Consider the following 27,126-nt stretch of genomic DNA (forward strand, 5'->3'; position numbering starts at 1 on the left):
TGTATGGATGGATACAATTTGACAAGGACAATCAATCTTTTGCCCCTATCTAGAATCATGTTTTTTTTTCTTCTCCACAGGTATCGCCCCATGTCCACCATCCATAGAAGGTATTGTATAAGGCTGTGTAGGTCATAACTGTTGCGGGAGGGAACATGTAAAAAGTGTCGTCCCTCTACTTTAGTGGACATTGTTCTTATTGTTGACACTCCAACCAACGCTGAGCCATCAGAGATCTGGAATCAACTGAGGGATGCTCTAGAGAATATATCCTTCCCATTAGCGATAGCAGAAGAGTTAGCACTCCAAAGTTGGAATTTGACCACAGGTGAGGATGGATATTTTTCTGTTGATTGGTCGGTCGGTCGGTCGGTCGGTCGGTCGGTCTCCCTCCTGGACAAATGTTGCGAGCTGCTCAAATCACATGTTATGAAATGGGTAGGTAACGAAAGAATTCTTTGGCGCAATATCATTTTTAGCCTGCCCTCTAAACGCTACTGGAGGACCTGAGTGCCAGTGCGAAGAGTCCTTTGGTTGGTCGTGTGACACCTGTTTGACGTATGGTGGATGCAGCAATGCCAGTACATTACCCTGTGACTGCAGATATGGAGTGCCTCCACTTGGAGAGTCCTGTAAACCAATCTCAAGTAAGTCCAAAAAGTGTTGAAACAACCACGGAGTCAAATGGAGTCAGTCGGTGTCCATCCATACATTTTCGAAAGATCGTTCTGGTTAGGTTCAGGGTTAGGTTTGGGAACCTCCAGTCCAAAACGGGATACTTCCCCATCTCAGACCACGTCCGCTGAGGTGTTTGTAGGCCAGCTGTGAGACCTAGTCCCTCCAGCATAATCTAGGAATCATAGGCTCTGCGACTTCTGTGAAGACGTTGGAAAATACTACGTTACGTGTATGGATGGATACAATTTGACAAGGACAATCAATCTTTTGCCCCTATCTAGAATCATGTTTTTTTTTCTTCTCCACAGGTATCGCCCCATGTCCACCATCCATAGAAGGTATTGTATAAGGCTGTGTAGGTCATAACTGTTGCGGGAGGGAACATGTAAAAAGTGTCGTCCCTCTACTTTAGTGGACATTGTTCTTATTGTTGACACTCCAACCAACGCTGAGCCATCAGAGATCTGGAATCAACTGAGGGATGCTCTAGAGAATATATCCTTCCCATTAGCGATAGCAGAAGAGTTAGCACTCCAAAGTTGGAATTTGACCACAGGTGAGGATGGATATTTTTCTGTTGATTTGGTCGGTCGGTCGGTCGGTCTCCCTCCTGGACAAATGTTGCGAGCTGCTCAAATCACATGTTATGAAATGGGTAGGTAACGAAAGAATTCTTTGGCGCAATATCATTTTTAGCCTGCCCTCTAAACGCTACTGGAGGACCTGAGTGCCAGTGCGAAGAGTCCTTTGGTTGGTCGTGTGACACCTGTTTGACGTATGGTGGATGCAGCAATGCCAGTACATTACCCTGTGACTGCAGATATGGAGTGCCTCCACTTGGAGAGTCCTGTAAACCAATCTCAAGTAAGTCCAAAAAGTGTTGAAACAACCACGGAGTCAAATGGAGTCAGTCGGTGTCCATCCATACATTTTCGAAAGATCGTTCTGGTTAGGTTCAGGGTTAGGTTTGGGAACCTCCAGTCCAAAACGGGATACTTCCCCATCTCAGACCACGTCCGCTGAGGTGTTTGTAGGCCAGCTGTGAGACCTAGTCCCTCCAGCATAATCTAGGAATCATAGGCTCTGCGACTTCTGTGAAGACGTTGGAAAATACTACGTTACGTGTATGGATGGATACAATTTGACAAGGACAATCAATCTTTTGCCCCTATCTAGAATCATGTTTTTTTTTCTTCTCCACAGGTATCGCCCCATGTCCACCATCCATAGAAGGTATTGTATAAGGCTGTGTAGGTCATAACTGTTGCGGGAGGGAACATGTAAAAAGTGTCGTCCCTCTACTTTAGTGGACATTGTTCTTATTGTTGACACTCCAACCAACGCTGAGCCATCAGAGATCTGGAATCAACTGAGGGATGCTCTAGAGAATATATCCTTCCCATTAGCGATAGCAGAAGAGTTAGCACTCCAAAGTTGGAATTTGACCACAGGTGAGGATGGATATTTTTCTGTTGATTGGTCGGTCGGTCGGTCGGTCGGTCTCCCTCCTGGACAAATGTTGCGAGCTGCTCAAATCACATGTTATGAAATGGGTAGGTAACGAAAGAATTCTTTGGCGCAATATCATTTTTAGCCTGCCCTCTAAACGCTACTGGAGGACCTGAGTGCCAGTGCGAAGAGTCCTTTGGTTGGTCGTGTGACACCTGTTTGACGTATGGTGGATGCAGCAATGCCAGTACATTACCCTGTGACTGCAGATATGGAGTGCCTCCACTTGGAGAGTCCTGTAAACCAATCTCAAGTAAGTCCAAAAAGTGTTGAAACAACCACGGAGTCAAATGGAGTCAGTCGGTGTCCATCCATACATTTTCGAAAGATCGTTCTGGTTAGGTTCAGGGTTAGGTTTGGGAACCTCCAGTCCAAAACGGGATACTTCCCCATCTCAGACCACGTCCGCTGAGGTGTTTGTAGGCCAGCTGTGAGACCTAGTCCCTCCAGCATAATCTAGGAATCATAGGCTCTGCGACTTCTGTGAAGACGTTGGAAAATACTACGTTACGTGTATGGATGGATACAATTTGACAAGGACAATCAATCTTTTGCCCCTATCTAGAATCATGTTTTTTTTTTCTTCTCCACAGGTATCGCCCCATGTCCACCATCCATAGAAGGTATTGTATAAGGCTGTGTAGGTCATAACTGTTGCGGGAGGGAACATGTAAAAAGTGTCGTCCCTCTACTTTAGTGGACATTGTTCTTATTGTTGACACTCCAACCAACGCTGAGCCATCAGAGATCTGGAATCAACTGAGGGATGCTCTAGAGAATATATCCTTCCCATTAGCGATAGCAGAAGAGTTAGCACTCCAAAGTTGGAATTTGACCACAGGTGAGGATGGATATTTTTCTGTTGATTGGTCGGTCGGTCGGTCGGTCGGTCTCCCTCCTGGACAAATGTTGCGAGCTGCTCAAATCACATGTTATGAAATGGGTAGGTAACGAAAGAATTCTTTGGCGCAATATCATTTTTAGCCTGCCCTCTAAACGCTACTGGAGGACCTGAGTGCCAGTGCGAAGAGTCCTTTGGTTGGTCGTGTGACACCTGTTTGACGTATGGTGGATGCAGCAATGCCAGTACATTACCCTGTGACTGCAGATATGGAGTGCCTCCACTTGGAGAGTCCTGTAAACCAATCTCAAGTAAGTCCAAAAAGTGTTGAAACAACCACGGAGTCAAATGGAGTCAGTCGGTGTCCATCCATACATTTTCGAAAGATCGTTCTGGTTAGGTTCAGGGTTAGGTTTGGGAACCTCCAGTCCAAAACGGGATACTTCCCCATCTCAGACCACGTCCGCTGAGGTGTTTGTAGGCCAGCTGTGAGACCTAGTCCCTCCAGCATAATCTAGGAATCATAGGCTCTGCGACTTCTGTGAAGACGTTGGAAAATACTACGTTACGTGTATGGATGGATACAATTTGACAAGGACAATCAATCTTTTGCCCCTATCTAGAATCATGTTTTTTTTTCTTCTCCACAGGTATCGCCCCATGTCCACCATCCATAGAAGGTATTGTATAAGGCTGTGTAGGTCATAACTGTTGCGGGAGGGAACATGTAAAAAGTGTCGTCCCTCTACTTTAGTGGACATTGTTCTTATTGTTGACACTCCAACCAACGCTGAGCCATCAGAGATCTGGAATCAACTGAGGGATGCTCTAGAGAATATATCCTTCCCATTAGCGATAGCAGAAGAGTTAGCACTCCAAAGTTGGAATTTGACCACAGGTGAGGATGGATATTTTTCTGTTGATTGGTCGGTCGGTCGGTCGGTCGGTCGGTCTCCCTCCTGGACAAATGTTGCGAGCTGCTCAAATCACATGTTATGAAATGGGTAGGTAACGAAAGAATTCTTTGGCGCAATATCATTTTTAGCCTGCCCTCTAAACGCTACTGGAGGACCTGAGTGCCAGTGCGAAGAGTCCTTTGGTTGGTCGTGTGACACCTGTTTGACGTATGGTGGATGCAGCAATGCCAGTACATTACCCTGTGACTGCAGATATGGAGTGCCTCCACTTGGAGAGTCCTGTAAACCAATCTCAAGTAAGTCCAAAAAGTGTTGAAACAACCCCCGGAGTCAAATGGAGTCAGTCGGTGTCCATCCATACATTTTCGAAAGATCGTTCTGGTTAGGTTCAGGGTTAGGTTTGGGAACCTCCAGTCCAAAACGGGATACTTCCCCATCTCAGACCACGTCCGCTGAGGTGTTTGTAGGCCAGCTGTGAGACCTAGTCCCTCCAGCATAATCTAGGAATCATAGGCTCTGCGACTTCTGTGAAGACGTTGGAAAATACTACGTTACGTGTATGGATGGATACAATTTGACAAGGACAATCAATCTTTTGCCCCTATCTAGAATCATGTTTTTTTTTTCTTCTCCACAGGTATCGCCCCATGTCCACCATCCATAGAAGGTATTGTATAAGGCTGTGTAGGTCATAACTGTTGCGGGAGGGAACATGTAAAAAGTGTCGTCCCTCTACTTTAGTGGACATTGTTCTTATTGTTGACACTCCAACCAACGCTGAGCCATCAGAGATCTGGAATCAACTGAGGGATGCTCTAGAGAATATATCCTTCCCATTAGCGATAGCAGAAGAGTTAGCACTCCAAAGTTGGAATTTGACCACAGGTGAGGATGGATATTTTTCTGTTGATTGGTCGGTCGGTCGGTCGGTCGGTCGGTCTCCCTCCTGGACAAATGTTGCGAGCTGCTCAAATCACATGTTATGAAATGGGTAGGTAACGAAAGAATTCTTTGGCGCAATATCATTTTTAGCCTGCCCTCTAAACGCTACTGGAGGACCTGAGTGCCAGTGCGAAGAGTCCTTTGGTTGGTCGTGTGACACCTGTTTGACGTATGGTGGATGCAGCAATGCCAGTACATTACCCTGTGACTGCAGATATGGAGTGCCTCCACTTGGAGAGTCCTGTAAACCAATCTCAAGTAAGTCCAAAAAGTGTTGAAACAACCACGGAGTCAAATGGAGTCAGTCGGTGTCCATCCATACATTTTCGAAAGATCGTTCTGGTTAGGTTCAGGGTTAGGTTTGGGAACCTCCAGTCCAAAACGGGATACTTCCCCATCTCAGACCACGTCCGCTGAGGTGTTTGTAGGCCAGCTGTGAGACCTAGTCCCTCCAGCATAATCTAGGAATCATAGGCTCTGCGACTTCTGTGAAGACGTTGGAAAATACTACGTTACGTGTATGGATGGATACAATTTGACAAGGACAATCAATCTTTTGCCCCTATCTAGAATCATGTTTTTTTTTCTTCTCCACAGGTATCGCCCCATGTCCACCATCCATAGAAGGTATTGTATAAGGCTGTGTAGGTCATAACTGTTGCGGGAGGGAACATGTAAAAAGTGTCGTCCCTCTACTTTAGTGGACATTGTTCTTATTGTTGACACTCCAACCAACGCTGAGCCATCAGAGATCTGGAATCAACTGAGGGATGCTCTAGAGAATATATCCTTCCCATTAGCGATAGCAGAAGAGTTAGCACTCCAAAGTTGGAATTTGACCACAGGTGAGGATGGATATTTTTCTGTTGATTGGTCGGTCGGTCGGTCGGTCTCCCTCCTGGACAAATGTTGCGAGCTGCTCAAATCACATGTTATGAAATGGGTAGGTAACGAAAGAATTCTTTGGCGCAATATCATTTTTAGCCTGCCCTCTAAACGCTACTGGAGGACCTGAGTGCCAGTGCGAAGAGTCCTTTGGTTGGTCGTGTGACACCTGTTTGACGTATGGTGGATGCAGCAATGCCAGTACATTACCCTGTGACTGCAGATATGGAGTGCCTCCACTTGGAGAGTCCTGTAAACCAATCTCAAGTAAGTCCAAAAAGTGTTGAAACAACCACGGAGTCAAATGGAGTCAGTCGGTGTCCATCCATACATTTTCGAAAGATCGTTCTGGTTAGGTTCAGGGTTAGGTTTGGGAACCTCCAGTCCAAAACGGGATACTTCCCCATCTCAGACCACGTCCGCTGAGGTGTTTGTAGGCCAGCTGTGAGACCTAGTCCCTCCAGCATAATCTAGGAATCATAGGCTCTGCGACTTCTGTGAAGACGTTGGAAAATACTACGTTACGTGTATGGATGGATACAATTTGACAAGGACAATCAATCTTTTGCCCCTATCTAGAATCATGTTTTTTTTTCTTCTCCACAGGTATCGCCCCATGTCCACCATCCATAGAAGGTATTGTATAAGGCTGTGTAGGTCATAACTGTTGCGGGAGGGAACATGTAAAAAGTGTCGTCCCTCTACTTTAGTGGACATTGTTCTTATTGTTGACACTCCAACCAACGCTGAGCCATCAGAGATCTGGAATCAACTGAGGGATGCTCTAGAGAATATATCCTTCCCATTAGCGATAGCAGAAGAGTTAGCACTCCAAAGTTGGAATTTGACCACAGGTGAGGATGGATATTTTTCTGTTGATTGGTCGGTCGGTCGGTCGGTCGGTCGGTCGGTCTCCCTCCTGGACAAATGTTGCGAGCTGCTCAAATCACATGTTATGAAATGGGTAGGTAACGAAAGAATTCTTTGGCGCAATATCATTTTTAGCCTGCCCTCTAAACGCTACTGGAGGACCTGAGTGCCAGTGCGAAGAGTCCTTTGGTTGGTCGTGTGACACCTGTTTGACGTATGGTGGATGCAGCAATGCCAGTACATTACCCTGTGACTGCAGATATGGAGTGCCTCCACTTGGAGAGTCCTGTAAACCAATCTCAAGTAAGTCCAAAAAGTGTTGAAACAACCACGGAGTCAAATGGAGTCAGTCGGTGTCCATCCATACATTTTCGAAAGATCGTTCTGGTTAGGTTCAGGGTTAGGTTTGGGAACCTCCAGTCCAAAACGGGATACTTCCCCATCTCAGACCACGTCCGCTGAGGTGTTTGTAGGCCAGCTGTGAGACCTAGTCCCTCCAGCATAATCTAGGAATCATAGGCTCTGCGACTTCTGTGAAGACGTTGGAAAATACTACGTTACGTGTATGGATGGATACAATTTGACAAGGACAATCAATCTTTTGCCCCTATCTAGAATCATGTTTTTTTTTCTTCTCCACAGGTATCGCCCCATGTCCACCATCCATAGAAGGTATTGTATAAGGCTGTGTAGGTCATAACTGTTGCGGGAGGGAACATGTAAAAAGTGTCGTCCCTCTACTTTAGTGGACATTGTTCTTATTGTTGACACTCCAACCAACGCTGAGCCATCAGAGATCTGGAATCAACTGAGGGATGCTCTAGAGAATATATCCTTCCCATTAGCGATAGCAGAAGAGTTAGCACTCCAAAGTTGGAATTTGACCACAGGTGAGGATGGATATTTTTCTGTTGATTGGTCGGTCGGTCGGTCGGTCGGTCGGTCTCCCTCCTGGACAAATGTTGCGAGCTGCTCAAATCACATGTTATGAAATGGGTAGGTAACGAAAGAATTCTTTGGCGCAATATCATTTTTAGCCTGCCCTCTAAACGCTACTGGAGGACCTGAGTGCCAGTGCGAAGAGTCCTTTGGTTGGTCGTGTGACACCTGTTTGACGTATGGTGGATGCAGCAATGCCAGTACATTACCCTGTGACTGCAGATATGGAGTGCCTCCACTTGGAGAGTCCTGTAAACCAATCTCAAGTAAGTCCAAAAAGTGTTGAAACAACCACGGAGTCAAATGGAGTCAGTCGGTGTCCATCCATACATTTTCGAAAGATCGTTCTGGTTAGGTTCAGGGTTAGGTTTGGGAACCTCCAGTCCAAAACGGGATACTTCCCCATCTCAGACCACGTCCGCTGAGGTGTTTGTAGGCCAGCTGTGAGACCTAGTCCCTCCAGCATAATCTAGGAATCATAGGCTCTGCGACTTCTGTGAAGACGTTGGAAAATACTACGTTACGTGTATGGATGGATACAATTTGACAAGGACAATCAATCTTTTGCCCCTATCTAGAATCATGTTTTTTTTTCTTCTCCACAGGTATCGCCCCATGTCCACCATCCATAGAAGGTATTGTATAAGGCTGTGTAGGTCATAACTGTTGCGGGAGGGAACATGTAAAAAGTGTCGTCCCTCTACTTTAGTGGACATTGTTCTTATTGTTGACACTCCAACCAACGCTGAGCCATCAGAGATCTGGAATCAACTGAGGGATGCTCTAGAGAATATATCCTTCCCATTAGCGATAGCAGAAGAGTTAGCACTCCAAAGTTGGAATTTGACCACAGGTGAGGATGGATATTTTTCTGTTGATTGGTCGGTCGGTCGGTCGGTCGGTCGGTCGGTCTCCCTCCTGGACAAATGTTGCGAGCTGCTCAAATCACATGTTATGAAATGGGTAGGTAACGAAAGAATTCTTTGGCGCAATATCATTTTTAGCCTGCCCTCTAAACGCTACTGGAGGACCTGAGTGCCAGTGCGAAGAGTCCTTTGGTTGGTCGTGTGACACCTGTTTGACGTATGGTGGATGCAGCAATGCCAGTACATTACCCTGTGACTGCAGATATGGAGTGCCTCCACTTGGAGAGTCCTGTAAACCAATCTCAAGTAAGTCCAAAAAGTGTTGAAACAACCACGGAGTCAAATGGAGTCAGTCGGTGTCCATCCATACATTTTCGAAAGATCGTTCTGGTTAGGTTCAGGGTTAGGTTTGGGAACCTCCAGTCCAAAACGGGATACTTCCCCATCTCAGACCACGTCCGCTGAGGTGTTTGTAGGCCAGCTGTGAGACCTAGTCCCTCCAGCATAATCTAGGAATCATAGGCTCTGCGACTTCTGTGAAGACGTTGGAAAATACTACGTTACGTGTATGGATGGATACAATTTGACAAGGACAATCAATCTTTTGCCCCTATCTAGAATCATGTTTTTTTTTCTTCTCCACAGGTATCGCCCCATGTCCACCATCCATAGAAGGTATTGTATAAGGCTGTGTAGGTCATAACTGTTGCGGGAGGGAACATGTAAAAAGTGTCGTCCCTCTACTTTAGTGGACATTGTTCTTATTGTTGACACTCCAACCAACGCTGAGCCATCAGAGATCTGGAATCAACTGAGGGATGCTCTAGAGAATATATCCTTCCCATTAGCGATAGCAGAAGAGTTAGCACTCCAAAGTTGGAATTTGACCACAGGTGAGGATGGATATTTTTCTGTTGATTGGTCGGTCGGTCGGTCGGTCGGTCGGTCTCCCTCCTGGACAAATGTTGCGAGCTGCTCAAATCACATGTTATGAAATGGGTAGGTAACGAAAGAATTCTTTGGCGCAATATCATTTTTAGCCTGCCCTCTAAACGCTACTGGAGGACCTGAGTGCCAGTGCGAAGAGTCCTTTGGTTGGTCGTGTGACACCTGTTTGACGTATGGTGGATGCAGCAATGCCAGTACATTACCCTGTGACTGCAGATATGGAGTGCCTCCACTTGGAGAGTCCTGTAAACCAATCTCAAGTAAGTCCAAAAAGTGTTGAAACAACCACGGAGTCAAATGGAGTCAGTCGGTGTCCATCCATACATTTTCGAAAGATCGTTCTGGTTAGGTTCAGGGTTAGGTTTGGGAACCTCCAGTCCAAAACGGGATACTTCCCCATCTCAGACCACGTCCGCTGAGGTGTTTGTAGGCCAGCTGTGAGACCTAGTCCCTCCAGCATAATCTAGGAATCATAGGCTCTGCGACTTCTGTGAAGACGTTGGAAAATACTACGTTACGTGTATGGATGGATACAATTTGACAAGGACAATCAATCTTTTGCCCCTATCTAGAATCATGTTTTTTTTTCTTCTCCACAGGTATCGCCCCATGTCCACCATCCATAGAAGGTATTGTATAAGGCTGTGTAGGTCATAACTGTTGCGGGAGGGAACATGTAAAAAGTGTCGTCCCTCTACTTTAGTGGACATTGTTCTTATTGTTGACACTCCAACCAACGCTGAGCCATCAGAGATCTGGAATCAACTGAGGGATGCTCTAGAGAATATATCCTTCCCATTAGCGATAGCAGAAGAGTTAGCACTCCAAAGTTGGAATTTGACCACAGGTGAGGATGGATATTTTTCTGTTGATTGGTCGGTCGGTCGGTCGGTCGGTCGGTCTCCCTCCTGGACAAATGTTGCGAGCTGCTCAAATCACATGTTATGAAATGGGTAGGTAACGAAAGAATTCTTTGGCGCAATATCATTTTTAGCCTGCCCTCTAAACGCTACTGGAGGACCTGAGTGCCAGTGCGAAGAGTCCTTTGGTTGGTCGTGTGACACCTGTTTGACGTATGGTGGATGCAGCAATGCCAGTACATTACCCTGTGACTGCAGATATGGAGTGCCTCCACTTGGAGAGTCCTGTAAACCAATCTCAAGTAAGTCCAAAAAGTGTTGAAACAACCACGGAGTCAAATGGAGTCAGTCGGTGTCCATCCATACATTTTCGAAAGATCGTTCTGGTTAGGTTCAGGGTTAGGTTTGGGAACCTCCAGTCCAAAACGGGATACTTCCCCATCTCAGACCACGTCCGCTGAGGTGTTTGTAGGCCAGCTGTGAGACCTAGTCCCTCCAGCATAATCTAGGAATCATAGGCTCTGCGACTTCTGTGAAGACGTTGGAAAATACTACGTTACGTGTATGGATGGATACAATTTGACAAGGACAATCAATCTTTTGCCCCTATCTAGAATCATGTTTTTTTTTCTTCTCCACAGGTATCGCCCCATGTCCACCATCCATAGAAGGTATTGTATAAGGCTGTGTAGGTCATAACTGTTGCGGGAGGGAACATGTAAAAAGTGTCGTCCCTCTACTTTAGTGGACATTGTTCTTATTGTTGACACTCCAACCAACGCTGAGCCATCAGAGATCTGGAATCAACTGAGGGATGCTCTAGAGAATATATCCTTCCCATTAGCGATAGCAGAAGAGTTAGCACTCCAAAGTTGGAATTTGACCACAGGTGAGGATGGATATTTTTCTGTTGATTGGTCGGTCGGTCGGTCGGTCGGTCGGTCTCCCTCCTGGACAAATGTTGCGAGCTGCTCAAATCACATGTTATGAAATGGGTAGGTAACGAAAGAATTCTTTGGCGCAATATCATTTTTAGCCTGCCCTCTAAACGCTACTGGAGGACCTGAGTGCCAGTGCGAAGAGTCCTTTGGTTGGTCGTGTGACACCTGTTTGACGTATGGTGGATGCAGCAATGCCAGTACATTACCCTGTGACTGCAGATATGGAGTGCCTCCACTTGGAGAGTCCTGTAAACCAATCTCAAGTAAGTCCAAAAAGTGTTGAAACAACCACGGAGTCAAATGGAGTCAGTCGGTGTCCATCCATACATTTTCGAAAGATCGTTCTGGTTAGGTTCAGGGTTAGGTTTGGGAACCTCCAGTCCAAAACGGGATACTTCCCCATCTCAGACCACGTCCGCTGAGGTGTTTGTAGGCCAGCTGTGAGACCTAGTCCCTCCAGCATAATCTAGGAATCATAGGCTCTGCGACTTCTGTGAAGACGTTGGAAAATACTACGTTACGTGTATGGATGGATACAATTTGACAAGGACAATCAATCTTTTGCCCCTATCTAGAATCATGTTTTTTTTTCTTCTCCACAGGTATCGCCCCATGTCCACCATCCATAGAAGGTATTGTATAAGGCTGTGTAGGTCATAACTGTTGCGGGAGGGAACATGTAAAAAGTGTCGTCCCTCTACTTTAGTGGACATTGTTCTTATTGTTGACACTCCAACCAACGCTGAGCCATCAGAGATCTGGAATCAACTGAGGGATGCTCTAGAGAATATATCCTTCCCATTAGCGATAGCAGAAGAGTTAGCACTCCAAAGTTGGAATTTGACCACAGGTGAGGATGGATATTTTTCTGTTGATTGGTCGGTCGGTCGGTCGGTCGGTCGGTCGGTCTCCCTCCTGGACAAATGTTGCGAGCTGCTCAAATCACATGTTATGAAATGGGTAGGTAACGAAAGAATTCTTTGGCGCAATATCATTTTTAGCCTGCCCTCTAAACGCTACTGGAGGACCTGAGTGCCAGTGCGAAGAGTCCTTTGGTTGGTCGTGTGACACCTGTTTGACGTATGGTGGATGCAGCAATGCCAGTACATTACCCTGTGACTGCAGATATGGAGTGCCTCCACTTGGAGAGTCCTGTAAACCAATCTCAAGTAAGTCCAAAAAGTGTTGAAACAACCACGGAGTCAAATGGAGTCAGTCGGTGTCCATCCATACATTTTCGAAAGATCGTTCTGGTTAGGTTCAGGGTTAGGTTTGGGAACCTCCAGTCCAAAACGGGATACTTCCCCATCTCAGACCACGTCCGCTGAGGTGTTTGTAGGCCAGCTGTGAGACCTAGTCCCTCCAGCATAATCTAGGAATCATAGGCTCTGCGACTTCTGTGAAGACGTTGGAAAATACTACGTTACGTGTATGGATGGATACAATTTGACAAGGACAATCAATCTTTTGCCCCTATCTAGAATCATGTTTTTTTTTCTTCTCCACAGGTATCGCCCCATGTCCACCATCCATAGAAGGTATTGTATAAGGCTGTGTAGGTCATAACTGTTGCGGGAGGGAACATGTAAAAAGTGTCGTCCCTCTACTTTAGTGGACATTGTTCTTATTGTTGACACTCCAACCAACGCTGAGCCATCAGAGATCTGGAATCAACTGAGGGATGCTCTAGAGAATATATCCTTCCCATTAGCGATAGCAGAAGAGTTAGCACTCCAAAGTTGGAATTTGACCACAGGTGAGGATGGATATTTTTCTGTTGATTGGTCGGTCGGTCGGTCGGTCGGTCGGTCGGTCTCCCTCCTGGACAAATGTTGCGAGCTGCTCAAATCACATGTTATGAAATGGGTAGGTAACGAAAGAATTCTTTGGCGCAATATCATTTTTAGCCTGCCCTCTAAACGCTACTGGAGGACCTGAGTGCCAGTGCGAAGAGTCCTTTGGTTGGTCGTGTGACACCTGTTTGACGTATGGTGGATGCAGCAATGCCAGTACATTACCCTGTGACTGCAGATATGGAGTGCCTCCACTTGGAGAGTCCTGTAAACCAATCTCAAGTAAGTCCAAAAAGTGTTGAAACAACCACGGAGTCAAATGGAGTCAGTCGGTGTCCATCCATACATTTTCGAAAGATCGTTCTGGTTAGGTTCAGGGTTAGGTTTGGGAACCTCCAGTCCAAAACGGGATACTTCCCCATCTCAGACCACGTCCGCTGAGGTGTTTGTAGGCCAGCTGTGAGACCTAGTCCCTCCAGCATAATCTAGGAATCATAGGCTCTGCGACTTCTGTGAAGACGTTGGAAAATACTACGTTACGTGTATGGATGGATACAATTTGACAAGGACAATCAATCTTTTGCCCCTATCTAGAATCATGTTTTTTTTTCTTCTCCACAGGTATCGCCCCATGTCCACCATCCATAGAAGGTATTGTATAAGGCTGTGTAGGTCATAACTGTTGCGGGAGGGAACATGTAAAAAGTGTCGTCCCTCTACTTTAGTGGACATTGTTCTTATTGTTGACACTCCAACCAACGCTGAGCCATCAGAGATCTGGAATCAACTGAGGGATGCTCTAGAGAATATATCCTTCCCATTAGCGATAGCAGAAGAGTTAGCACTCCAAAGTTGGAATTTGACCACAGGTGAGGATGGATATTTTTCTGTTGATTGGTCGGTCGGTCGGTCGGTCGGTCGGTCTCCCTCCTGGACAAATGTTGCGAGCTGCTCAAATCACATGTTATGAAATGGGTAGGTAACGAAAGAATTCTTTGGCGCAATATCATTTTTAGCCTGCCCTCTAAACGCTACTGGAGGACCTGAGTGCCAGTGCGAAGAGTCCTTTGGTTGGTCGTGTGACACCTGTTTGACGTATGGTGGATGCAGCAATGCCAGTACATTACCCTGTGACTGCAGATATGGAGTGCCTCCACTTGGAGAGTCCTGTAAACCAATCTCAAGTAAGTCCAAAAAGTGTTGAAACAACCACGGAGTCAAATGGAGTCAGTCGGTGTCCATCCATACATTTTCGAAAGATCGTTCTGGTTAGGTTCAGGGTTAGGTTTGGGAACCTCCAGTCCAAAACGGGATACTTCCCCATCTCAGACCACGTCCGCTGAGGTGTTTGTAGGCCAGCTGTGAGACCTAGTCCCTCCAGCATAATCTAGGAATCATAGGCTCTGCGACTTCTGTGAAGACGTTGGAAAATACTACGTTACGTGTATGGATGGATACAATTTGACAAGGACAATCAATCTTTTGCCCCTATCTAGAATCATGTTTTTTTTTCTTCTCCACAGGTATCGCCCCATGTCCACCATCCATAGAAGGTATTGTATAAGGCTGTGTAGGTCATAACTGTTGCGGGAGGGAACATGTAAAAAGTGTCGTCCCTCTACTTTAGTGGACATTGTTCTTATTGTTGACACTCCAACCAACGCTGAGCCATCAGAGATCTGGAATCAACTGAGGGATGCTCTAGAGAATATATCCTTCCCATTAGCGATAGCAGAAGAGTTAGCACTCCAAAGTTGGAATTTGACCACAGGTGAGGATGGATATTTTTCTGTTGATTGGTCGGTCGGTCGGTCGGTCGGTCGGTCTCCCTCCTGGACAAATGTTGCGAGCTGCTCAAATCACATGTTATGAAATGGGTAGGTAACGAAAGAATTCTTTGGCGCAATATCATTTTTAGCCTGCCCTCTAAACGCTACTGGAGGACCTGAGTGCCAGTGCGAAGAGTCCTTTGGTTGGTCGTGTGACACCTGTTTGACGTATGGTGGATGCAGCAATGCCAGTACATTACCCTGTGACTGCAGATATGGAGTGCCTCCACTTGGAGAGTCCTGTAAACCAATCTCAAGTAAGTCCAAAAAGTGTTGAAACAACCACGGAGTCAAATGGAGTCAGTCGGTGTCCATCCATACATTTTCGAAAGATCGTTCTGGTTAGGTTCAGGGTTAGGTTTGGGAACCTCCAGTCCAAAACGGGATACTTCCCCATCTCAGACCACGTCCGCTGAGGTGTTTGTAGGCCAGCTGTGAGACCTAGTCCCTCCAGCATAATCTAGGAATCATAGGCTCTGCGACTTCTGTGAAGACGTTGGAAAATACTACGTTACGTGTATGGATGGATACAATTTGACAAGGACAATCAATCTTTTGCCCCTATCTAGAATCATGTTTTTTTTCTTCTCCACAGGTATCGCCCCATGTCCACCATCCATAGAAGGTATTGTATAAGGCTGTGTAGGTCATAACTGTTGCGGGAGGGAACATGTAAAAAGTGTCGTCCCTCTACTTTAGTGGACATTGTTCTTATTGTTGACACTCCAACCAACGCTGAGCCATCAGAGATCTGGAATCAACTGAGGGATGCTCTAGAGAATATATCCTTCCCATTAGCGATAGCAGAAGAGTTAGCACTCCAAAGTTGGAATTTGACCACAGGTGAGGATGGATATTTTTCTGTTGATTGGTCGGTCGGTCGGTCGGTCGGTCGGTCGGTCTCCCTCCTGGACAAATGTTGCGAGCTGCTCAAATCACATGTTATGAAATGGGTAGGTAACGAAAGAATTCTTTGGCGCAATATCATTTTTAGCCTGCCCTCTAAACGCTACTGGAGGACCTGAGTGCCAGTGCGAAGAGTCCTTTGGTTGGTCGTGTGACACCTGTTTGACGTATGGTGGATGCAGCAATGCCAGTACATTACCCTGTGACTGCAGATATGGAGTGCCTCCACTTGGAGAGTCCTGTAAACCAATCTCAAGTAAGTCCAAAAAGTGTTGAAACAACCACGGAGTCAAATGGAGTCAGTCGGTGTCCATCCATACATTTTCGAAAGATCGTTCTGGTTAGGTTCAGGGTTAGGTTTGGGAACCTCCAGTCCAAAACGGGATACTTCCCCATCTCAGACCACGTCCGCTGAGGTGTTTGTAGGCCAGCTGTGAGACCTAGTCCCTCCAGCATAATCTAGGAATCATAGGCTCTGCGACTTCTGTGAAGACGTTGGAAAATACTACGTTACGTGTATGGATGGATACAATTTGACAAGGACAATCAATCTTTTGCCCCTATCTAGAATCATGTTTTTTTTTCTTCTCCACAGGTATCGCCCCATGTCCACCATCCATAGAAGGTATTGTATAAGGCTGTGTAGGTCATAACTGTTGCGGGAGGGAACATGTAAAAAGTGTCGTCCCTCTACTTTAGTGGACATTGTTCTTATTGTTGACACTCCAACCAACGCTGAGCCATCAGAGATCTGGAATCAACTGAGGGATGCTCTAGAGAATATATCCTTCCCATTAGCGATAGCAGAAGAGTTAGCACTCCAAAGTTGGAATTTGACCACAGGTGAGGATGGATATTTTTCTGTTGATTGGTCGGTCGGTCGGTCGGTCGGTCGGTCGGTCTCCCTCCTGGACAAATGTTGCGAGCTGCTCAAATCACATGTTATGAAATGGGTAGGTAACGAAAGAATTCTTTGGCGCAATATCATTTTTAGCCTGCCCTCTAAACGCTACTGGAGGACCTGAGTGCCAGTGCGAAGAGTCCTTTGGTTGGTCGTGTGACACCTGTTTGACGTATGGTGGATGCAGCAATGCCAGTACATTACCCTGTGACTGCAGATATGGAGTGCCTCCACTTGGAGAGTCCTGTAAACCAATCTCAAGTAAGTCCAAAAAGTGTTGAAACAACCACGGAGTCAAATGGAGTCAGTCGGTGTCCATCCATACATTTTCGAAAGATCGTTCTGGTTAGGTTCAGGGTTAGGTTTGGGAACCTCCAGTCCAAAACGGGATACTTCCCCATCTCAGACCACGTCCGCTGAGGTGTTTGTAGGCCAGCTGTGAGACCTAGTCCCTCCAGCATAATCTAGGAATCATAGGCTCTGCGACTTCTGTGAAGACGTTGGAAAATACTACGTTACGTGTATGGATGGATACAATTTGACAAGGACAATCAATCTTTTGCCCCTATCTAGAATCATGTTTTTTTTTCTTCTCCACAGGTATCGCCCCATGTCCACCATCCATAGAAGGTATTGTATAAGGCTGTGTAGGTCATAACTGTTGCGGGAGGGAACATGTAAAAAGTGTCGTCCCTCTACTTTAGTGGACATTGTTCTTATTGTTGACACTCCAACCAACGCTGAGCCATCAGAGATCTGGAATCAACTGAGGGATGCTCTAGAGAATATATCCTTCCCATTAGCGATAGCAGAAGAGTTAGCACTCCAAAGTTGGAATTTGACCACAGGTGAGGATGGATATTTTTCTGTTGATTGGTCGGTCGGTCGGTCGGTCGGTCGGTCGGTCTCCCTCCTGGACAAATGTTGCGAGCTGCTCAAATCACATGTTATGAAATGGGTAGGTAACGAAAGAATTCTTTGGCGCAATATCATTTTTAGCCTGCCCTCTAAACGCTACTGGAGGACCTGAGTGCCAGTGCGAAGAGTCCTTTGGTTGGTCGTGTGACACCTGTTTGACGTATGGTGGATGCAGCAATGCCAGTACATTACCCTGTGACTGCAGATATGGAGTGCCTCCACTTGGAGAGTCCTGTAAACCAATCTCAAGTAAGTCCAAAAAGTGTTGAAACAACCACGGAGTCAAATGGAGTCAGTCGGTGTCCATCCATACATTTTCGAAAGATCGTTCTGGTTAGGTTCAGGGTTAGGTTTGGGAACCTCCAGTCCAAAACGGGATACTTCCCCATCTCAGACCACGTCCGCTGAGGTGTTTGTAGGCCAGCTGTGAGACCTAGTCCCTCCAGCATAATCTAGGAATCATAGGCTCTGCGACTTCTGTGAAGACGTTGGAAAATACTACGTTACGTGTATGGATGGATACAATTTGACAAGGACAATCAATCTTTTGCCCCTATCTAGAATCATGTTTTTTTTTCTTCTCCACAGGTATCGCCCCATGTCCACCATCCATAGAAGGTATTGTATAAGGCTGTGTAGGTCATAACTGTTGCGGGAGGGAACATGTAAAAAGTGTCGTCCCTCTACTTTAGTGGACATTGTTCTTATTGTTGACACTCCAACCAACGCTGAGCCATCAGAGATCTGGAATCAACTGAGGGATGCTCTAGAGAATATATCCTTCCCATTAGCGATAGCAGAAGAGTTAGCACTCCAAAGTTGGAATTTGACCACAGGTGAGGATGGATATTTTTCTGTTGATTGGTCGGTCGGTCGGTCGGTCGGTCGGTCTCCCTCCTGGACAAATGTTGCGAGCTGCTCAAATCACATGTTATGAAATGGGTAGGTAACGAAAGAATTCTTTGGCGCAATATCATTTTTAGCCTGCCCTCTAAACGCTACTGGAGGACCTGAGTGCCAGTGCGAAGAGTCCTTTGGTTGGTCGTGTGACACCTGTTTGACGTATGGTGGATGCAGCAATGCCAGTACATTACCCTGTGACTGCAGATATGGAGTGCCTCCACTTGGAGAGTCCTGTAAACCAATCTCAAGTAAGTCCAAAAAGTGTTGAAACAACCACGGAGTCAAATGGAGTCAGTCGGTGTCCATCCATACATTTTCGAAAGATCGTTCTGGTTAGGTTCAGGGTTAGGTTTGGGAACCTCCAGTCCAAAACGGGATACTTCCCCATCTCAGACCACGTCCGCTGAGGTGTTTGTAGGCCAGCTGTGAGACCTAGTCCCTCCAGCATAATCTAGGAATCATAGGCTCTGCGACTTCTGTGAAGACGTTGGAAAATACTACGTTACGTGTATGGATGGATACAATTTGACAAGGACAATCAATCTTTTGCCCCTATCTAGAATCATGTTTTTTTTTCTTCTCCACAGGTATCGCCCCATGTCCACCATCCATAGAAGGTATTGTATAAGGCTGTGTAGGTCATAACTGTTGCGGGAGGGAACATGTAAAAAGTGTCGTCCCTCTACTTTAGTGGACATTGTTCTTATTGTTGACACTCCAACCAACGCTGAGCCATCAGAGATCTGGAATCAACTGAGGGATGCTCTAGAGAATATATCCTTCCCATTAGCGATAGCAGAAGAGTTAGCACTCCAAAGTTGGAATTTGACCACAGGTGAGGATGGATATTTTTCTGTTGATTGGTCGGTCGGTCGGTCGGTCGGTCGGTCTCCCTCCTGGACAAATGTTGCGAGCTGCTCAAATCACATGTTATGAAATGGGTAGGTAACGAAAGAATTCTTTGGCGCAATATCATTTTTAGCCTGCCCTCTAAACGCTACTGGAGGACCTGAGTGCCAGTGCGAAGAGTCCTTTGGTTGGTCGTGTGACACCTGTTTGACGTATGGTGGATGCAGCAATGCCAGTACATTACCCTGTGACTGCAGATATGGAGTGCCTCCACTTGGAGAGTCCTGTAAACCAATCTCAAGTAAGTCCAAAAAGTGTTGAAACAACCACGGAGTCAAATGGAGTCAGTCGGTGTCCATCCATACATTTTCGAAAGATCGTTCTGGTTAGGTTCAGGGTTAGGTTTGGGAACCTCCAGTCCAAAACGGGATACTTCCCCATCTCAGACCACGTCCGCTGAGGTGTTTGTAGGCCAGCTGTGAGACCTAGTCCCTCCAGCATAATCTAGGAATCATAGGCTCTGCGACTTCTGTGAAGACGTTGGAAAATACTACGTTACGTGTATGGATGGATACAATTTGACAAGGACAATCAATCTTTTGCCCCTATCTAGAATCATGTTTTTTTTTCTTCTCCACAGGTATCGCCCCATGTCCACCATCCATAGAAGGTATTGTATAAGGCTGTGTAGGTCATAACTGTTGCGGGAGGGAACATGTAAAAAGTGTCGTCCCTCTACTTTAGTGGACATTGTTCTTATTGTTGACACTCCAACCAACGCTGAGCCATCAGAGATCTGGAATCAACTGAGGGATGCTCTAGAGAATATATCCTTCCCATTAGCGATAGCAGAAGAGTTAGCACTCCAAAGTTGGAATTTGACCACAGGTGAGGATGGATATTTTTCTGTTGATTGGTCGGTCGGTCGGTCGGTCGGTCGGTCTCCCTCCTGGACAAATGTTGCGAGCTGCTCAAATCACATGTTATGAAATGGGTAGGTAACGAAAGAATTCTTTGGCGCAATATCATTTTTAGCCTGCCCTCTAAACGCTACTGGAGGACCTGAGTGCCAGTGCGAAGAGTCCTTTGGTTGGTCGTGTGACACCTGTTTGACGTATGGTGGATGCAGCAATGCCAGTACATTACCCTGTGACTGCAGATATGGAGTGCCTCCACTTGGAGAGTCCTGTAAACCAATCTCAAGTAAGTCCAAAAAGTGTTGAAACAACCACGGAGTCAAATGGAGTCAGTCGGTGTCCATCCATACATTTTCGAAAGATCGTTCTGGTTAGGTTCAGGGTTAGGTTTGGGAACCTCCAGTCCAAAACGGGATACTTCCCCATCTCAGACCACGTCCGCTGAGGTGTTTGTAGGCCAGCTGTGAGACCTAGTCCCTCCAGCATAATCTAGGAATCATAGGCTCTGCGACTTCTGTGAAGACGTTGGAAAATACTACGTTACGTGTATGGATGGATACAATTTGACAAGGACAATCAATCTTTTGCCCCTATCTAGAATCATGTTTTTTTTTCTTCTCCACAGGTATCGCCCCATGTCCACCATCCATAGAAGGTATTGTATAAGGCTGTGTAGGTCATAACTGTTGCGGGAGGGAACATGTAAAAAGTGTCGTCCCTCTACTTTAGTGGACATTGTTCTTATTGTTGACACTCCAACCAACGCTGAGCCATCAGAGATCTGGAATCAACTGAGGGATGCTCTAGAGAATATATCCTTCCCATTAGCGATAGCAGAAGAGTTAGCACTCCAAAGTTGGAATTTGACCACAGGTGAGGATGGATATTTTTCTGTTGATTGGTCGGTCGGTCGGTCGGTCGGTCGGTCTCCCTCCTGGACAAATGTTGCGAGCTGCTCAAATCACATGTTATGAAATGGGTAGGTAACGAAAGAATTCTTTGGCGCAATATCATTTTTAGCCTGCCCTCTAAACGCTACTGGAGGACCTGAGTGCCAGTGCGAAGAGTCCTTTGGTTGGTCGTGTGACACCTGTTTGACGTATGGTGGATGCAGCAATGCCAGTACATTACCCTGTGACTGCAGATATGGAGTGCCTCCACTTGGAGAGTCCTGTAAACCAATCTCAAGTAAGTCCAAAAAGTGTTGAAACAACCACGGAGTCAAATGGAGTCAGTCGGTGTCCATCCATACATTTTCGAAAGATCGTTCTGGTTAGGTTCAGGGTTAGGTTTGGGAACCTCCAGTCCAAAACGGGATACTTCCCCATCTCAGACCACGTCCGCTGAGGTGTTTGTAGGCCAGCTGTGAGACCTAGTCCCTCCAGCATAATCTAGGAATCATAGGCTCTGCGACTTCTGTGAAGACGTTGGAAAATACTACGTTACGTGTATGGATGGATACAATTTGACAAGGACAATCAATCTTTTGCCCCTATCTAGAATCATGTTTTTTTTTCTTCTCCACAGGTATCGCCCCATGTCCACCATCCATAGAAGGTATTGTATAAGGCTGTGTAGGTCATAACTGTTGCGGGAGGGAACATGTAAAAAGTGTCGTCCCTCTACTTTAGTGGACATTGTTCTTATTGTTGACACTCCAACCAACGCTGAGCCATCAGAGATCTGGAATCAACTGAGGGATGCTCTAGAGAATATATCCTTCCCATTAGCGATAGCAGAAGAGTTAGCACTCCAAAGTTGGAATTTGACCACAGGTGAGGATGGATATTTTTCTGTTGATTGGTCGGTCGGTCGGTCGGTCGGTCGGTCGGTCTCCCTCCTGGACAAATGTTGCGAGCTGCTCAAATCACATGTTATGAAATGGGTAGGTAACGAAAGAATTCTTTGGCGCAATATCATTTTTAGCCTGCCCTCTAAACGCTACTGGAGGACCTGAGTGCCAGTGCGAAGAGTCCTTTGGTTGGTCGTGTGACACCTGTTTGACGTATGGTGGATGCAGCAATGCCAGTACATTACCCTGTGACTGCAGATATGGAGTGCCTCCACTTGGAGAGTCCTGTAAACCAATCTCAAGTAAGTCCAAAAAGTGTTGAAACAACCACGGAGTCAAATGGAGTCAGTCGGTGTCCATCCATACATTTTCGAAAGATCGTTCTGGTTAGGTTCAGGGTTAGGTTTGGGAACCTCCAGTCCAAAACGGGATACTTCCCCATCTCAGACCACGTCCGCTGAGGTGTTTGTAGGCCAGCTGTGAGACCTAGTCCCTCCAGCATAATCTAGGAATCATAGGCTCTGCGACTTCTGTGAAGACGTTGGAAAATACTACGTTACGTGTATGGATGGATACAATTTGACAAGGACAATCAATCTTTTGCCCCTATCTAGAATCATGTTTTTTTTTCTTCTCCACAGGTATCGCCCCATGTCCACCATCCATAGAAGGTATTGTATAAGGCTGTGTAGGTCATAACTGTTGCGGGAGGGAACATGTAAAAAGTGTCGTCCCTCTACTTTAGTGGACATTGTTCTTATTGTTGACACTCCAACCAACGCTGAGCCATCAGAGATCTGGAATCAACTGAGGGATGCTCTAGAGAATATATCCTTCCCATTAGCGATAGCAGAAGAGTTAGCACTCCAAAGTTGGAATTTGACCACAGGTGAGGATGGATATTTTTCTGTTGATTGGTCGGTCGGTCGGTCGGTCGGTCGGTCGGTCGGTCTCCCTCCTGGACAAATGTTGCGAGCTGCTCAAATCACATGTTATGAAATGGGTAGGTAACGAAAGAATTCTTTGGCGCAATATCATTTTTAGCCTGCCCTCTAAACGCTACTGGAGGACCTGAGTGCCAGTGCGAAGAGTCCTTTGGTTGGTCGTGTGACACCTGTTTGACGTATGGTGGATGCAGCAATGCCAGTACATTACCCTGTGACTGCAGATATGGAGTGCCTCCACTTGGAGAGTCCTGTAAACCAATCTCAAGTAAGTCCAAAAGTGTTGAAACAACCACGGAGTCAAATGGAGTCAGTCGGTGTCCATCCATACATTTTCGAAAGATCGTTCTGGTTAGGTTCAGGGTTAGGTTTGGGAACCTCCAGTCCAAAACGGGATACTTCCCCATCTCAGACCACGTCCGCTGAGGTGTTTGTAGGCCAGCTGTGAGACCTAGTCCCTCCAGCATAATCTAGGAATCATAGGCTCTGCGACTTCTGTGAAGACGTTGGAAAATACTACGTTACGTGTATGGATGGATACAATTTGACAAGGACAATCAATCTTTTGCCCCTATCTAGAATCATGTTTTTTTTTTCTTCTCCACAGGTATCGCCCCATGTCCACCATCCATAGAAGGTATTGTATAAGGCTGTGTAGGTCATAACTGTTGCGGGAGGGAACATGTAAAAAGTGTCGTTCCTCTACTTTAGTGGACATTGTTCTTATTGTTGACACTCCAACCAACGCTGAGCCATCAGAGATCTGGAATCAACTGAGGGATGCTCTAGAGAATATATCCTTCCCATTAGCGATAGCAGAAGAGTTAGCACTCCAAAGTTGGAATTTGACCACAGGTGAGGATGGATATTTTTCTGTTGATTGGTCGGTCGGTCGGTCGGTCGGTCGGTCTCCCTCCTGGACAAATGTTGCGAGCTGCTCAAATCACATGTTATGAAATGGGTAGGTAACGAAAGAATTCTTTGGCGCAATATCATTTTTAGCCTGCCCTCTAAACGCTACTGGAGGACCTGAGTGCCAGTGCGAAGAGTCCTTTGGTTGGTCGTGTGACACCTGTTTGACGTATGGTGGATGCAGCAATGCCAGTACATTACCCTGTGACTGCAGATATGGAGTGCCTCCACTTGGAGAGTCCTGTAAACCAATCTCAAGTAAGTCCAAAAAGTGTTGAAACAACCACGGAGTCAAATGGAGTCAGTCGGTGTCCATCCATACATTTTCGAAAGATCGTTCTGGTTAGGTTCAGGGTTAGGTTTGGGAACCTCCAGTCCAAAACGGGATACTTCCCCATCTCAGACCACGTCCGCTGAGGTGTTTGTAGGCCAGCTGTGAGACCTAGTCCCTCCAGCATAATCTAGGAATCATAGGCTCTGCGACTTCTGTGAAGACGTTGGAAAATACTACGTTACGTGTATGGATGGATACAATTTGACAAGGACAATCAATCTTTTGCCCCTATCTAGAATCATGTTTTTTTTTCTTCTCCACAGGTATCGCCCCATGTCCACCATCCATAGAAGGTATTGTATAAGGCTGTGTAGGTCATAACTGTTGCGGGAGGGAACATGTAAAAAGTGTCGTCCCTCTACTTTAGTGGACATTGTTCTTATTGTTGACACTCCAACCAACGCTGAGCCATCAGAGATCTGGAATCAACTGAGGGTTGCTCTAGAGAATATATCCTTCCCATTAGCGATAGCAGAAGAGTTAGCACTCCAAAGTTGGAATTTGACCACAGGTGAGGATGGATATTTTTCTGTTGATTGGTCGGTCGGTCGGTCGGTCGGTCGGTCGGTCTCCCTCCTGGACAAATGTTGCGAGCTGCTCAAATCACATGTTATGAAATGGGTAGGTAACGAAAGAATTCTTTGGCGCAATATCATTTTTAGCCTGCCCTCTAAACGCTACTGGAGGACCTGAGTGCCAGTGCGAAGAGTCCTTTGGTTGGTCGTGTGACACCTGTTTGACGTATGGTGGATGCAGCAATGCCAGTACATTACCCTGTGACTGCAGATATGGAGTGCCTCCACTTGGAGAGTCCTGTAAACCAATCTCAAGTAAGTCCAAAAAGTGTTGAAACAACCACGGAGTCAAATGGAGTCAGTCGGTGTCCATCCATACATTTTCGAAAGATCGTTCTGGTTAGGTTCAGGGTTAGGTTTGGGAACCTCCAGTCCAAAACGGGATACTTCCCCATCTCAGACCACGTCCGCTGAGGTGTTTGTAGGCCAGCTGTGAGACCTAGTCCCTCCAGCATAATCTAGGAATCATAGGCTCTGCGACTTCTGTGAAGACGTTGGAAAATACTACGTTACGTGTATGGATGGATACAATTTGACAAGGACAATCAATCTTTTGCCCCTATCTAGAATCATGTTTTTTTTTTCTTCTCCACAGGTATCGCCCCATGTCCACCATCCATAGAAGGTATTGTATAAGGCTGTGTAGGTCATAACTGTTGCGGGAGGGAACATGTAAAAAGTGTCGTTCCTCTACTTTAGTGGACATTGTTCTTATTGTTGACACTCCAACCAACGCTGAGCCATCAGAGATCTGGAATCAACTGAGGGATGCTCTAGAGAATATATCCTTCCCATTAGCGATAGCAGAAGAGTTAGCACTCCAAAGTTGGAATTTGACCACAGGTGAGGATGGATATTTTTCTGTTGATTGGTCGGTCGGTCGGTCGGTCGGTCGGTCGGTCTCCCTCCTGGACAAATGTTGCGAGCTGCTCAAATCACATGTTATGAAATGGGTAGGTAACGAAAGAATTCTTTGGCGCAATATCATTTTTAGCCTGCCCTCTAAACGCTACTGGAGGACCTGAGTGCCAGTGCGAAGAGTCCTTTGGTTGGTCGTGTGACACCTGTTTGACGTATGGTGGATGCAGCAATGCCAGTACATTACCCTGTGACTGCAGATATGGAGTGCCTCCACTTGGAGAGTCCTGTAAACCAATCTCAAGTAAGTCCAAAAAGTGTTGAAACAACCACGGAGTCAAATGGAGTCAGTCGGTGTCCATCCATACATTTTCGAAAGATCGTTCTGGTTAGGTTCAGGGTTAGGTTTGGGAACCTCCAGTCCAAAACGGGATACTTCCCCATCTCAGACCACGTCCGCTGAGGTGTTTGTAGGCCAGCTGTGAGACCTAGTCCCTCCAGCATAATCTAGGAATCATAGGCTCTGCGACTTCTGTGAAGACGTTGGAAAATACTACGTTATGTGTATGGATGGATACAATTTGACAAGGACAATCAATCTTTTGCCCCTATCTAGAATCATGTTTTTTTTTCTTCTCCACAGGTATCGCCCCATGTCCACCATCCATAGAAGGTATTGTATAAGGCTGTGTAGGTCATAACTGTTGCGGGAGGGAACATGTAAAAAGTGTCGTCCCTCTACTTTAGTGGACATTGTTCTTTTTGTTGACACTCCAACCAACGCTGAGCCATCAGAGATCAGGAATCAACTGAGGAATGCTCTAGAGAATGTATCCTTCCCATTAGCGATAGCAGAAGAGTTAGCACTCCAAAGTTGGAATTTGACAACAGGTGAGAGTTTTTTTGCGGGTTAGGTTATCAGTTATCTGTACAAACAAGCACAAATGAACAAAACAAAACTCTAGTCTTTTTGTTTCTCATCTTTTAATTTTTCACTCTTGTGTCTTTTGTAAAATTTCCCAGCCTGCTACACTGACTTGAATCAACAACAGCAGTGTCAGTGTGAAAATGATTATTGGTGGTCTTGTGAGATCTGCGAAGAATTTGGTGCCTGTAGCCATGCCAGTATGCAAAATTGTGACTGTATCAATAAAATTCCTTCAGATGGACAGTATTGTGAACTAAGTAAGTGATTTTTGCAGTCATGCTTTAGAATAGAACAACAATTAGACTTTTAACATTTGCTCGTAATGGTTATGTATTAACGGTGAATAACAAATATTTTCAATTGTACTCCACAGATGTCATCACCACGTGTTCAACAACAACAGCAACAACAACACAAAGTAAAGTATCTGAGACAAACGCTTACATTTCTTTACCTAAGATCATTACTCTAAGTACATTTACGACAGTTTAAGATGGCAGTTTCCAATATCTCAGAACTAAATATTGTTTAACATTGCTCTACAAATAAGTCCATCGCATTATTTAACTCA

At 45.9% G+C, this 27,126-nt stretch overlaps 1 protein-coding gene across 6 annotated transcripts in view; it reads left to right on the top strand.

Moving 5' to 3' along the window:
- The window catches only part of LOC119117714, a 66,436-nt gene that overhangs the window by 13,418 nt on the left and 25,892 nt on the right, over positions 1-27,126 (top strand). For 5 of the 6 annotated variants that reach the window (XR_005096583.1, XM_037244170.1, XM_037244169.1 and 2 more), the window contains exons 43-133: positions 81-110; positions 185-328; positions 480-647; positions 987-1,016; positions 1,091-1,234; positions 1,375-1,542; positions 1,882-1,911; positions 1,986-2,129; positions 2,273-2,440; positions 2,781-2,810; positions 2,885-3,028; positions 3,172-3,339; positions 3,679-3,708; positions 3,783-3,926; positions 4,074-4,241; positions 4,583-4,612; positions 4,687-4,830; positions 4,978-5,145; positions 5,485-5,514; positions 5,589-5,732; positions 5,872-6,039; positions 6,379-6,408; positions 6,483-6,626; positions 6,778-6,945; positions 7,285-7,314; positions 7,389-7,532; positions 7,680-7,847; positions 8,187-8,216; positions 8,291-8,434; positions 8,586-8,753; positions 9,093-9,122; positions 9,197-9,340; positions 9,488-9,655; positions 9,995-10,024; positions 10,099-10,242; positions 10,390-10,557; positions 10,897-10,926; positions 11,001-11,144; positions 11,292-11,459; positions 11,799-11,828; positions 11,903-12,046; positions 12,198-12,365; positions 12,705-12,734; positions 12,809-12,952; positions 13,104-13,271; positions 13,611-13,640; positions 13,715-13,858; positions 14,006-14,173; positions 14,513-14,542; positions 14,617-14,760; positions 14,908-15,075; positions 15,414-15,443; positions 15,518-15,661; positions 15,813-15,980; positions 16,320-16,349; positions 16,424-16,567; positions 16,719-16,886; positions 17,226-17,255; positions 17,330-17,473; positions 17,625-17,792; positions 18,132-18,161; positions 18,236-18,379; positions 18,527-18,694; positions 19,034-19,063; positions 19,138-19,281; positions 19,429-19,596; positions 19,936-19,965; positions 20,040-20,183; positions 20,331-20,498; positions 20,838-20,867; positions 20,942-21,085; positions 21,233-21,400; positions 21,740-21,769; positions 21,844-21,987; positions 22,139-22,306; positions 22,646-22,675; positions 22,750-22,893; positions 23,049-23,216; positions 23,556-23,585; positions 23,660-23,803; positions 23,951-24,118; positions 24,458-24,487; positions 24,562-24,705; positions 24,857-25,024; positions 25,365-25,394; positions 25,469-25,612; positions 25,764-25,931; positions 26,271-26,300; positions 26,375-26,518; positions 26,651-26,812; positions 26,929-26,973. Coding sequence is in view for 5 of the 6 variants with exons in the window: in XM_037244170.1 (XP_037100065.1) it covers positions 81-110; positions 185-328; positions 480-647; positions 987-1,016; positions 1,091-1,234; positions 1,375-1,542; positions 1,882-1,911; positions 1,986-2,129; positions 2,273-2,440; positions 2,781-2,810; positions 2,885-3,028; positions 3,172-3,339; positions 3,679-3,708; positions 3,783-3,926; positions 4,074-4,241; positions 4,583-4,612; positions 4,687-4,830; positions 4,978-5,145; positions 5,485-5,514; positions 5,589-5,732; positions 5,872-6,039; positions 6,379-6,408; positions 6,483-6,626; positions 6,778-6,945; positions 7,285-7,314; positions 7,389-7,532; positions 7,680-7,847; positions 8,187-8,216; positions 8,291-8,434; positions 8,586-8,753; positions 9,093-9,122; positions 9,197-9,340; positions 9,488-9,655; positions 9,995-10,024; positions 10,099-10,242; positions 10,390-10,557; positions 10,897-10,926; positions 11,001-11,144; positions 11,292-11,459; positions 11,799-11,828; positions 11,903-12,046; positions 12,198-12,365; positions 12,705-12,734; positions 12,809-12,952; positions 13,104-13,271; positions 13,611-13,640; positions 13,715-13,858; positions 14,006-14,173; positions 14,513-14,542; positions 14,617-14,760; positions 14,908-15,075; positions 15,414-15,443; positions 15,518-15,661; positions 15,813-15,980; positions 16,320-16,349; positions 16,424-16,567; positions 16,719-16,886; positions 17,226-17,255; positions 17,330-17,473; positions 17,625-17,792; positions 18,132-18,161; positions 18,236-18,379; positions 18,527-18,694; positions 19,034-19,063; positions 19,138-19,281; positions 19,429-19,596; positions 19,936-19,965; positions 20,040-20,183; positions 20,331-20,498; positions 20,838-20,867; positions 20,942-21,085; positions 21,233-21,400; positions 21,740-21,769; positions 21,844-21,987; positions 22,139-22,306; positions 22,646-22,675; positions 22,750-22,893; positions 23,049-23,216; positions 23,556-23,585; positions 23,660-23,803; positions 23,951-24,118; positions 24,458-24,487; positions 24,562-24,705; positions 24,857-25,024; positions 25,365-25,394; positions 25,469-25,612; positions 25,764-25,931; positions 26,271-26,300; positions 26,375-26,518; positions 26,651-26,812; positions 26,929-26,973 (10,299 nt within the window). In the remaining variant the exon portion in view is untranslated. The remainder of the gene's footprint in view (positions 1-80; positions 111-184; positions 329-479; positions 648-986; positions 1,017-1,090; positions 1,235-1,374; positions 1,543-1,881; positions 1,912-1,985; positions 2,130-2,272; positions 2,441-2,780; positions 2,811-2,884; positions 3,029-3,171; positions 3,340-3,678; positions 3,709-3,782; positions 3,927-4,073; positions 4,242-4,582; positions 4,613-4,686; positions 4,831-4,977; positions 5,146-5,484; positions 5,515-5,588; positions 5,733-5,871; positions 6,040-6,378; positions 6,409-6,482; positions 6,627-6,777; positions 6,946-7,284; positions 7,315-7,388; positions 7,533-7,679; positions 7,848-8,186; positions 8,217-8,290; positions 8,435-8,585; positions 8,754-9,092; positions 9,123-9,196; positions 9,341-9,487; positions 9,656-9,994; positions 10,025-10,098; positions 10,243-10,389; positions 10,558-10,896; positions 10,927-11,000; positions 11,145-11,291; positions 11,460-11,798; positions 11,829-11,902; positions 12,047-12,197; positions 12,366-12,704; positions 12,735-12,808; positions 12,953-13,103; positions 13,272-13,610; positions 13,641-13,714; positions 13,859-14,005; positions 14,174-14,512; positions 14,543-14,616; positions 14,761-14,907; positions 15,076-15,413; positions 15,444-15,517; positions 15,662-15,812; positions 15,981-16,319; positions 16,350-16,423; positions 16,568-16,718; positions 16,887-17,225; positions 17,256-17,329; positions 17,474-17,624; positions 17,793-18,131; positions 18,162-18,235; positions 18,380-18,526; positions 18,695-19,033; positions 19,064-19,137; positions 19,282-19,428; positions 19,597-19,935; positions 19,966-20,039; positions 20,184-20,330; positions 20,499-20,837; positions 20,868-20,941; positions 21,086-21,232; positions 21,401-21,739; positions 21,770-21,843; positions 21,988-22,138; positions 22,307-22,645; positions 22,676-22,749; positions 22,894-23,048; positions 23,217-23,555; positions 23,586-23,659; positions 23,804-23,950; positions 24,119-24,457; positions 24,488-24,561; positions 24,706-24,856; positions 25,025-25,364; positions 25,395-25,468; positions 25,613-25,763; positions 25,932-26,270; positions 26,301-26,374; positions 26,519-26,650; positions 26,813-26,928; positions 26,974-27,126) is intronic. The other variant, XM_037244175.1, reaches the window with a different exon arrangement.

The sequence above is a fragment of the Syngnathus acus genome, chromosome 24 (genome assembly GCF_901709675.1).
Source record: "Syngnathus acus chromosome 24, fSynAcu1.2, whole genome shotgun sequence".
NCBI lineage: Eukaryota > Metazoa > Chordata > Actinopteri > Syngnathiformes > Syngnathidae > Syngnathus > Syngnathus acus.